General features: G+C 39.4%; 1 protein-coding gene across 2 annotated transcripts; it reads right to left on the bottom strand.

Annotated features, from left to right (window-relative positions):
• Positions 1–2,902: 2,902 nt before the first annotated feature.
• Positions 2,903–10,472, bottom strand: LOC117296758. Of its 2 annotated transcripts, none has more exons than XM_033779805.1 (3): positions 10,334–10,472; positions 5,418–6,295; positions 2,903–3,139 (listed from the first exon to the last, which is right to left on the bottom strand). In XM_033779805.1, exons 2-3 carry the CDS (start codon positions 6,264–6,266, stop codon positions 2,993–2,995), a joined length of 996 nt encoding a protein of 331 aa, XP_033635696.1. In that variant the 5' UTR covers positions 6,267–6,295; positions 10,334–10,472; the 3' UTR covers positions 2,903–2,992. The 2 variants fall into 2 exon arrangements, with proteins under 2 accessions (XP_033635696.1, XP_033635704.1); XM_033779813.1 differs by having other exon boundaries at positions 3,039–3,135.
• Between the last annotated feature and the right edge of the window lie 1,686 nt (positions 10,473–12,158).

The following is a 12,158-nucleotide window of genomic DNA, read 5'->3' as shown; positions in this document are numbered from 1 at the left end:
ATTATGTTTTGTTCTTTCATTATTCTCTTGCAACTTCGATGACAAAATGAGTCAAGATTTTCACAGATTTGTTATTTTATGCATAATGTTGAGATATATACCTAGAGAGAATACTGGTATTTGACAATTACCAAAGGTGTCCAGTGCCTTTAATGGAGAATGCCCTTAATTTGGGGTGGAGACTAAGGCTAGTTGGATATTAAATCAACCATCGCCATTTCCCGTTTCGGAAAGGGTGCACTGGAATCGTCAGAGTGTGTACAGTCAGATCGTAATTAAGTACACTGGACTCACGCACCAAGCAACCATGGCATCTGAACGAACGGTTAAACAGAGACTCTGTCAATTCGTTTGTGTAGAGGTGGCTCCATCATAAACGTAGCAATGAAAGATGGGTTGCCACGGTAACCGCATCTACACCTATAAACTGTTAGTTTTCTGTCCTCATATGCACAGTGATGTAGCTATTGCACTCCTGGTTGATATAGTGTTGTCTTAAGGGGGGATCGACTTTAGAGTCTGTTTAAATCCTCGCCTCCAGAAAGCCTTATTTTAGGCGCATCTTTTCTTCTATACTCCCCACAAGAAAACAAGAGACAAGGTGCCAGCGATAATGCAGTCTTGTTCACGTATAATGTTAACAACCACGTGGATGAGTGACTTAGGTTGGATTCAGTGGTAGATAACACTGCTCTCGTTGCATCTATGTGACCAAACAAAGTTTGATACGATCGGGCATAACCATAGAAAGGTATACAAACAAAATCTACCATGAGCTCTTTTTAACGAACCAGGATTTCAGATTTAGTTTTCCATGTTAGTCTCGGGATCCATGCGCTCTAAGGAGGATTGGCAAACCTGATACAACCTCCATGGCCTACATTGGCCTATGGTACGTACGTGTTAAGCATTAATCATGTAAGCTTTTTGCTGGAGATATTATTAAACTCACTCTGATATTCTTGGGTGAAGCAAGAGGGGAAACTTAATTTAAAATGCCTTTATCATGGTGCCAATATCTTGCCGAATAGTGTCGTATCCGAATAGGAAACTTTTGAATGCTATGTAGGTGCCATAAAAAGAAGCGAGTGGGCCCAGAAAGTATTGCTTACCATTTGTTTTGCTAGAACCGAACTAAGCAGGATACCGGTTATGTTTTGACTATTTAGATTATTCTGGTAAGCATAATTTTTTTGTGGTTTTGTTTATGCTTAAGCTGCTCTATAAATTTCGTCCCTGCGGGAAAAAAAGCCCCAGTGTATATAGCCGAGTCCGAATATGGCATTGTCAGACACTCAGACACTGTCGTATAAGTACCGGGTACCCGTGATATTCTTGCAGGATCAAGGATTGGTCCGAACAGAGTAAATAATAGTCACGTAGAAACAAACACACAATAAGACGTTAACTTTTTATCACATTATGTTCCAATAACTTTATTTGTATCAACAAAATAGCCAAGTTCTAATCTGAGATTGGGTTATGCCAGTATACATAATTTATAGTTAAACTTAGTTTTAGCAAAAATATTCAGAGTGATCAACCAAATTTCAGAGACATAAGTTATACTGTTTAAAGAAAAGGCTTTCAAGTGTGAAATTAAACTTCCCTGCCATTCGTGTTAACAGCCCCCCCCCCCGATTTCACTAACGTCTATGTTTGCGATCATCGCTAACACACTTGCGATGAGATCGCGCAAACCTCAAATCCATCGCAATTGCGATGTCGCTAATTCTGCGTTTCACTAAAGTCATCGCAATTGCGATGACGTTAAAAGGGAAATAAATTTTTTGTACGAGGCTAAAAATAGTGACCTTTGACATCCCGCGACAAAATCGTCGGTCGTCGCTCGAAATGAAATGGCATTGTGCAGTTTATATGTAAATCGTTGTCATGTTGGTGCACACGAACTATTGTGGACGATGTTTAGGCATCCATTTACAAAGGGTTAAAGCCCTAGACTCCCGTTTCCAACTACCGATTAAGAATGTTGCCCAACTGACGCTCATTATGTAGTGGTCGCACATTCGGCGTGATTGACAAAATGGGGTTCCTGAAAAACTACTCGTCACATGTTTTATCTGTGTTTCAAAATTACTTGTTGTGTACAAACTATTGTTACCGTATTCATCACAAACTGTTATGGGATTTTTTTTATATAGAATATTTTGTACATAGAAGTCAACGATCTAACTTCATAGAAAAGTCTAGTTCCCATTCAAGTTATTTTCTTGTTTTGGATACGCCTGAGGCTTGTACAGTCTGTTATGTATTCACAGCGTTCCAGTCGTTAATAGTTGTGTCAAATCGTTCCCAAAGGCCACTGATACAAACACAAGACTAATTGCACGCTTTGGACCCGGAGGCACATAATATTTTGGTAGCTTATGAATATTAATGACTAGTCGTGTGACGTCATGGCGAAATAAACTTTACCAAACAAATATAACTCAAAACAAAATATAACTCAAAATGACCTTTCTGTGGAATGACCCACAGAAAAAAATTAAAAGTTTGTACACAGTTTGTCAAATGGGGGAACCGAATCTCCTGGGGGACGTGTCTCCTGCCACACCGGTATGGCATGAAATTCTCAGAGATTCTGTGGTGCCCCAACCCGCCCCAACACATGAAATTGCGTCCGATATAGCGCCCTCTTGAATCAACTACCTTCAAGTACCTTTAGGCCGGAAACACGCCCCATGGGGGGGGGACCCACGAATATCCAACATGACACCAGAAATTAATCATCATCGTCATCAGTCAACCACCCTCTCGTACCAATCACCCAATTCCAATCATCTTCTATGGGCCCTTACCTTCCTTAAACAATGGTCACTCCCTCCCCCTCCCCTCCCAACCCACACCTTCCCTATCACCCCCCCCCCCCCAAAAAAAAAAAAAAAAAAAAATTAAATTAAATTAAATAAAATGGCCATCTATAGTTATCAATAAATTTATAGGCGATTAATATATACAAAGAGGCCAACTCCTAACTGGCTGTTTGTTTTCCCTGTGCTTCGATCAGTCTGTTGACAAGGAGTACGATCTGGCGCAGTAGGGAGTGGACACTGTCTCCTTCAGTCCGTGATGTGTGCTGTATGGCACCCAGTGATTCATCTAACGGTCTTCCTGCTGGCTGGGAGAAGAACAAAAAGTTAACCAAAATAGTACTTCAAAAACATTGCAACGAACCTGATTCAACAGCTACTTGAATGAGCGAACAAATTATATCCGAACTTGTTTATGTGTCTGTAATGTAATTGTGATGTTTGAAACACTTTTGAATTTGTTCGTAATTTTCGATCAAAACAATTGGCCCCAACTTCAAGATTTTGAAAAACTAGAAACACTTCTGCCGTTGATAGCGTGCGCACAGGGCAATACTTTGACGTCATGGGTGGGATGTTGCTTTTTTTTTTTTTTCATTCATTCATTCATTTTTATTAAAAAAACCAACTGACAGCACGAAGCTGAATAATGTGGCATTACAGGATAACAATATTGATAAAAATAGCATAGATAAAACACACAAAAATTGCACCACCGCGGGGTACAAACGAACATTATATAAGAAGACGACAATAAGTAAAAATAAATATTAGATAAACCACTAAAAGACGCTTTTGGATGTTGCTGCAATGCGCCGAATTTATGTGCCAGTTGTACAAGCGAACAATGCAGTTCCCACCAACACATGGAACTCCCCGCGGAACCATTGATATAACTTCCCGCTTCTGTAAGCGCAAATTCTTTGCTTACAGTAAGCAGGGCCATGCAATTCGGCCTAGTTAGACAGCAACCGAAACAAAATCAAACAATATCTGGAACAACAAACACTCTGACATCAGCAAAGAGTACAGACATGTGCATCCAAGCAATTCGACGAAGAGGCGGTTTTCTCATTATTTTGTACTAAATGGAACTGCATTGAAATGAAATGTTTGATGCTTGGGGTACGACTGTTGAATAAGGACCCCATGGCCTTAAAGAAGGTCAACAATGGCATCAATTCCTTCTCGAGTTATCTCATGTTACCAGAGGTTAGAAGAGGCCAGGGGAAAAGGCCTCGTCTTACAAGTTTGTTTGTCGTCGTCGTGAGTCAGTTCCAGAAAAACGAAAAGAATTGAAAACCCCCCAAACAACAAAACAAGCAACTGGTTGATTTCATACTCCTGATTAGTATCAAATGAAACCCATGCGGTTTTTATACCTCGAGGCATTTTCCATTGAAATTGGACAATTGCGAATTTTTTAGTTTTGACAAGATAAGAGGGTTTCTTTTCCAATTAAAGGGCAAAATCGAAGAGAAAAAAAACGGTCCGAAAACGTTTGTTTTTAGTTCGTTTATAATGAAATTCAAATAGACCCTCCGGAGGCTGTTTAAGTCCGAAATTCAGCCTAGAGGCCACTTTGTCGATCGCCTTTACCGATGCGCTTTTCAAACTTTTCTACATGCAGGCAAGGCCTATTTGACCACGCACTTGTTTCCCATTACTTTGACCGTCTCTTTCTAATTTAGTATGCACGATGTCGTTTCAATTGGTTTTCGGAAAATTTGTATTAATAAATAACACGGTGCCTTGCGATAAAACACTTTAGAAGTGAGTTAGGATACTTTTTAGTATGTACTTCTTTTGTGTATCATTGACTCAAAAGTGTTTTAGTGTTTCCGAGGATAAAATGCAGTGCAAATCAGCCCCAATGTATCTTGATCCATTAGAAAATGTAAATTTTGAGGTTATGATTTTTTTGTCAAGTTGCATTTTGTACGATACGGTTTTTGTCGAGGTTCTATAAGTGTTTGAAATTTGATTTTTTGATATGTTTAAAAAAAAAACTTATAGAAAGAACAAGTCAAGTACGACGAATGGTATTCTGAAACGTATAAAGGGTGTCGAAAAGGGGTTAATGCATGGTTAATTTGGAGGTATAATTTTTGTCAAGTTGCTTTTTGTCAGACACAGTCTTTGACGAGGTTGTAAGTGTTGTGATTTTTTCCCTTTTTTTTCCAATCTACGTATTTATGGAAAGGACAAGCTAGGCAAATCGTGTGAACTTTTCTGGAACATTGATCGTATAAATGGTTTCGAAAAGGGGTTAAAATAATAAAACAGAAAACACCGCAAATAAAACCGTTACCACATCAATTGTCATGGTGCCCTGCATGTTTGTTTTTTTGGAAGTTCCAATACAAATGAATAATTTGCTCATTATAGAAGTGCCTTTTACCACAAAAAAGTGCCGTGCTCCTTCAAGAGCGGAATTCAAGGAGCGACAAATAGTAGGCCTGGAGTAGGATTCTTTTTGCTAGGAAAGCAATGGCCAAAAACCACGCAGATATTATCAATTTAAGTTTCGCGCTTGATAAAGAAAAAGTTCATTAAACGAATCTGACTTGAATGTGCTCTGCAAACCTTGTCATCTTTCTCGTCCGTAAACTGGTCTGTCGCTCCGTGTCGTGCATGGAGGCCGATCCCATTGAAACCAACAGACATATCCGCCTCCTGAGGAACTGCTGGTATATCGTCATCTTTGGCAAGGACTGACGATAAGACGTTAGGAACGTCTTGGATGGGACGGGCCCCGGGAAGAACGCTCCCATCAACGGCGTTCGTTTCATGGTTGCTCTCACCTCCTGCCCCAGCAGGGGTACCCGGTTTCCCCTCCTGGAGACCCACCCCGCCTTGCTCCATCATACCGTTCGTATCGAACAAGTCCTGACCCGCATCAAAACCTAACCCAGTTACCGGTAAAAGTTTAACATCCATGTTTGAATTGTGTCCATCCCCAGTCTGTGGTATATCGTCTTGATTCGATGTTGAGCCACCGTACAGACTATGGCTTATTGAAGGATCAATGATATCACTGGTGAACATACCGCCCCCTAGAGGATCATAGTCGCTATTATAATCATACTCGGCCTTGTTATCAGAGGAGGGTGTAAAAAAACTGCCCCAGTCATTGGCGTCGTAGTGCCCCAACGAACCATCACCGTCCCCAGGAAGGTCCACGTAAGACCCCCAGGCTTGGTCCTCTGCGTTTTTGTCCCCCGTGAAAATGTCTCCACCACCGAGAAACCCCTCCTCATTACCGTACTCCTCCTTAGTCTTTGGTACCGTCAGATCGGCACCATTCCCCCATGGGTCGGCAGGGAGTTCCTCTACCACTGGGAAAGCCGTACACCGCTGACGACCGAACAATGACAACAGTATAAGGCAAAAGCCCACCGCCAATGGGGTATGCTGTCCCCTCGAGATCCTCATGACGATGTTGTGGAATCTTCTCAGTGTATCTATAGTAAAAAAATATAGAGAACATACAAGTTGTAAAACCGTGTAGCTTCTGACCGGCACCCCGAACAAAGATGTTGCCAATGATCAGGAAGACCACCAAAGCTATAGAGATCGTTCAGTGGTAGAGCGCTAGCACGTTAATCATGGGGTCGTAGGTTCAAATCCCATTCTAATAAATTGCCCTTATTCAAGCCCTGTTCAGCTTCTCATAAAACATCATGTCCAATCAATTTTCTACTAACTTTTGCGCCGCACCTCTTTTGTGTATCATTGACTCAAAAGTGTTTTAGAAGTGTTTTAGTGTTTCTGAGGATGAAATGCAATGCAAATCAAACCCAATATATCTTGATCTATTAGAAAATGTAAATTTTGAGGTTTTGATTTTTTTGTCAAGTTGCATTTTGTCAGATACGGTTTTTGTCGAGGTTCTTCAAGTGTTTGAAATTAGATGTTTTTTTTTATATGTTTAAAAAACAAATTATAGAAAGAACAAGTCCAGTACGACGAAAGAGAGATCAGTTGGTAGAGCGCTGGCACGTTAATCCTTGGGTCGTTGTTAAAAGGCACTGGACACTATTGGTAAATACTCAAAATAATTGTTAGCATAAAAACCAATGAGCAATGGAGAGCTGTTGTTAGTATAAAACATTGTGAGAAACGCTCCTCAGTATCGTAGTTTTTTTGAGAAAGAAGTAATTGCTCACTAAAATATTCGAATTGAGTTCGGGACCTATGTCTATAATATATATGATACACAATAGACCTGTTCCGAAAAGCGAAGTTATACTTTATCTTTAAGACACTCGTCTGCTAAGTCTTTCTGCAAAAAGTACTTTCACTTTTGAAATGGTCAACATCAGAAAACAGCGTTTTCTTTCGTTTGTATTGACAGTTAATTCCCAATTCTACTCCAACCAAATCTGACTGTGTAATTGAACGTCGTTTTTCGAAGTTTGATATCTACGTAAACCAATGTATTGGTTAGAGTTACACAAAGATCATTAAAATGTCAAACCAGGGTACTGACTTTTTTAAATGTAAGTTTCTCAAGCCTATTGAGATGACTAAGAACAAAATATGTCAGCGAAAATGTAGGCTACATTGAATTCAGCTAGAGTTACCCATTATTAACAATCTAACCTATTATGATGCCTCCTAAATGATGTTGCACAGCTTGGCCTATGTTGATTATTACTTTGAAAGTCGAGCCATAATGTATCACTGTTGCTCTCCGAAGACATTTGTTGACTTTTGATTCTCCATAATTTTAAACAATAATACATTTTCACCAGGAATAAAGCTTATAATTGTGCAATGATTCTTTTACCCCGTGAACTGAGCACAACCGTGGATTGTGTTCATATCGCCAGAGGTGCCGTGGTAAACGAGTGTCACGTTTCAAACCAAGCAACGTTTATCACAATCGCTTCAGTTTTTTCTCTTTTCTTCCCTTGTTTGTCGGGAGCCGCAAGACTGAATAAAAGCTCACTCCTACGTTCGACGTTGAATACAATGAGAGAAAAAGGGTAACGAGATAGACCAATATTTTGTATTATCATGGGTGCATGTCTCAAGTATTGTGCCTTTGCAAAAGTCTGAGGCACCCAGTATTATAATAGTTACAATTATATCGATTGTGCAAGAATGCCGAAGTGAAACCACAAAATGTTTAAACTCGTTTTCGCCCTTTGGGAAGATCAAATTATGGTTTCTGTTTCATCTTTACTTGATGAATAATCTCAGAGCGATATTTTATAATATAGTTTATAAATGTCTATTAGCAGATGACTGTTTCCCAAAAGCATTTTGTAGAATCGACATCAACCAATCTCTAATCTGTCATCTGTTGAGCACTCTATATACAAAAAGAGGATATTATTCTGTTTTATTACTTTCCACTAGGATAAAGTATCGTCTTAAATGAAACGATCTTTCCCTCAAGTGCCCAGAAAATGGACTGTTGTTTATTCTTGCCATTAAACTGGACATTGAAATGCACTTCAAATTGACAAGACGAACGCCCGACGCTTAATGGCCTTAGACATGTCTGAAATGTCGACTTGCCAATTAGAGTTTAGAGTTTCATTTCAAAAACACAAATCCTTTAAAAGCAAATACTAAAAAAAATAAACCGATTGGCACTGGTACTTACCAGTGCACACGGGAGATAAATAGCAAAGATTAAAATGGAGCTTGCACATTATTAATAAGAAATCGCCCTTTAGGTTTTACCTCGTATGAAGGACGTCTGTTTTTTTTCTGTTTTTTTCTTTCCTCTAAGTATCAGAATTGTTGCTGTTGCGTGCCAAAGAATAATATCAATTAAATGGTCATGTCTCCGTCTGAGTGGATTGGCGTAAACCTATACTTCTTATGTGCCTGGCCGTAAGGAATAATGCAAAGCTTATATCTTGGCTGGAAAACAAAATCTAAATGATAAAATCTTGCAGAATGGACGAACATTACTTGAAGCATCGTGGGACGACTAATTTTAATAGTTATTAAGTTTCTTGTGGATACAAACAAAGTTTGTGTTTTACCCATACACCGATAATGTGTAAGAGTGTGGGTTCGAGTCTCAGTCGCGACACTGTGGCCTTTAGGCAAGACACTTAACAAATTGCTTCGTCATTCGGATGGGACGTTAAGCCGTTGGCCTCGTGTGTTGTGTAACGCACGTAAACGAAGCCAGTGCACTTATCAAAAAGAGAAGGGGTTCGCCCCAGTGTTCCTGGTTTGATTAGCAGCATATTGCACTACAGCACCTTGTAAACCTTTGCACGGTGCTATTAAAAGTAAAAGGCCTCATAATTCAAAACGTAGTCCCACACACCTTGCACAAATATTGTTAGCACCTTGAGCGTCACTGAGTGACGGTAATGCGCGTATTAGAAGCCGCCATAGTTTTGTTATACATTATTTAGTAGAAATGTTTAAGCACACAAATACCTAAGCACAACACGGTTGTGTTTACTTGACTTATAGGTTATAAGCCAAATTATTCTTTAACATAGTCAACTTGTGACTGGTATCCTGCTCATTTCGCTTAGGAGCAAATTGTTAAGCAATATTTCTATGAAATTGGGCCCAGTGGTCGATTTCACAAAAACTTAGGACAGTCCTACCGTAGAAATGGTCCTAACTCGAGATAAGACTAGTTTCAACTCTTTGTGAAATCCACCCCAGGTTGGACAGAACTTGGGAAAGCACTGAGTACGGTGCTCACGCGCATCAGTATAGTGGGTAACAGATAATAAACATAATGACTCATTCTGTTCCAAATCCACCAAGAGCAGATTAGGCCTATAGAGGTGCTGGATCTTCAAATCGCGGCTGTATTCCCACGGGAATTCGATATAGCCTATTGATAAATTACAGCTCGCGTTTTAGGAGAGAGAAAATCGACTACGAACAAAAAATTGTTGTTTTGTGCAACAGGCTATAAAGAAAGTTCAAATTCAACCGATGGCTCTCTTATCAGAGGGTCTGTATACATTTGGTAATGACTCTGAAAAATAATTTCAATAAAAGCTTATTCGTGGTGAGAAGTACAGCTGCTTTGGATGTAGGTCTAATAATAATGCATTTTGAGAAACATTTCAATTCGAAGTACTATACGGTTATGGGAAAGATATCACTTTTTATCCCCGATAATGTGAATATATGAAGGTTACCCCAGTATCGCTTCTCAGATTGTGTTGAGATTATTCTTCCTGCGTGAACTTCGCTGCCGAGTTTCGGTAATAAATCTCAAAAACGCGACCTTTTGAAATGACAATTTCACAGACTTATTTTATTTGATGAAATTACATTTATATAGGATCAAAACAATCGAACGGTTCCAAAACAAACTGGGGGGGGGGGGGTTGGTAACGATGTGCAATAAGCTAAAGACATTTCAAAATCAACCGCTGCTCTCTTATAAACATTGCTTTGTGTTATCATAGATTTATTAAACAGAAAGATATTTCAATCAGAAAAACGCTAACACGCAGGGTAAACTTGAAACCATACTTATAAAACACAAAGAAACTCACCCAAATACTTCACAATCCACAGATGGCTATATCTATTGAAGTGAAAGTGGCTGTATATGGAAATTAAGCTTCAAGTTTAGTTTCGAGTTAAGTCCGGATCGTCAGTTTGTCGGCGAGACCACTTTCGGGCTAATCACAATTCCACTCACCTCTCGCAATGATAGTTATTTTTATACGTATCTCTCGACACCACGTGGTCCTCTTATGACGTAGTTCTGCTCGTGCGCAATGCCTCTCATAGTAATAGCCATCAGTGATGACATTTCGATCATTTTTAGTACTTAGTAGATGCCCAGAACTTGGGCACATAAATCGAATTGTATAGATATCTCTATTTAGGTTTAAAGGATTTGAGGCCTTCGATGGTGAGGTATCAATATTTGTTTGGTTTGTGGTAACACCATGTGTGTATCTACTTGCCAGGTAGAGTTTGTTCTTTAGAAGAGAACTGTCTTGCTTAATTCTACTACCGCTGAGTAGATGTTCGGTGGTACGGGAGACTTCTCAGTTCTGAAAAGAACTGTCCTGTTTTTTATAGTGTTTTTTAAAAATACTATTATCCGGTCGGATGGTTTAGAAAATAGGTTGGAGATATTTTTTTTAATGGCAGCTCCTTGAACAGATTAGAGTAGAATCCGATAAGTGTCGATGGAATTTTCGGGTGAGCTGACCGTTGGCAGTTAAAGCATAACATCCTATAGATTATCTATCTATACATTTATCTTCTTTGGGGGTAGAGCTATCTCTAAGAGATAGGGACACATTGATTACATATCATTATATTCCTGTAATATATCATCATTAGTATAGATAGGCCCTACCTCATTACATCCCTGATAAATATATAGATATCTCTAACAAGAGATATTTTTTATGTTTGTTGGAGATTTCTCTAAAATAGAGATATTTCTATTTGAGATATCTCTGTGAGATCCCAATGAGAAACATCAATATTGTGGATATCTCTATCAGATATATCGTTATTGGAGATATCTCTATAGTACATATATTACTATATCTCTATCTTGGAAATATCTCTATTTGGGATAATTAGAGATATCATGATGATTAGTGGAGAACTCTCTTGTTGGACCACTAAAGAATAAACGATAGGTTAAGAGTAACAACCCCATCCACTGTCACCCGTTTCCCTGCTGGCGCATCCAACTCTAACTCAAACTACAGAGAGCATTAGCTCCATGACATATCTCAGTAAAAAAAGATACTTGTTTTGTTTCTATGTTCTGCATTCAGATTCAGATTCCGTATAATATACATCACTGTTCCAAGCAACAAGCTCATATCGCCCACACGTAGTTTGTCAATGAAATTTATCACAACGGAGATTGTGAACCGGGCTCTCCTATAACTCTCCACGGGCTAATCAAGGCCTCAAACCATCGTATGGTCTGGGGAGCGCTTTCTAATCCATGCAGCTTAGAAACAATTTTAAAGGGTCTGTATAAGCTCATATCGCCCACACGTAGTTTGTCAATGAAATTTATCACAACGGAGATTGTGAACCGGGCTCTCCTATAACTCTCCACGGGCTAATCACGGCCTCAAACCATCGTATGGTCTGGGGAGCGCTTTCTAATCCATGCAGCTTAGAAACAATTTTAAAGGGTCTGTATACATTTGGTAGAGACTCTGTGAAAATAAATGGCAATACAAACTACTGTAAGAAACTTTACACCATGAGAAGCTAAAGGCCCTTTTCGAAACGACTGGATATGGCTTTGGATTCGGCTCAGGCTAGCTTGGCCCCGCCGTTGTTGTGACAACTGCGCGTGCTTTGCGTATACGCACACAGGGTTTCAGACGA

The sequence above is a fragment of the Asterias rubens genome, chromosome 1 (assembly GCF_902459465.1).
Source record: "Asterias rubens chromosome 1, eAstRub1.3, whole genome shotgun sequence".
In the NCBI taxonomy this organism is placed as follows: Eukaryota; Metazoa; Echinodermata; class Asteroidea; order Forcipulatida; family Asteriidae; genus Asterias; species Asterias rubens.
This window is presented reverse-complemented; position numbering and strand designations above follow the sequence as displayed.

Coding starts and splice junctions, on each gene's coding strand:
- LOC117296758 (XM_033779805.1), bottom strand. CDS start 6,266: ATGAGGATCTCGAGGGGACAGCATACCCCATTGGCGGTGGGCTTTTGC. Junction 3,140..5,417: donor CGGACGAGAAAGATGACAAG/GTTTGCAGAGCA, acceptor TTCTTCTCCCAG/CCAGCAGGAAGACCGTTAGA.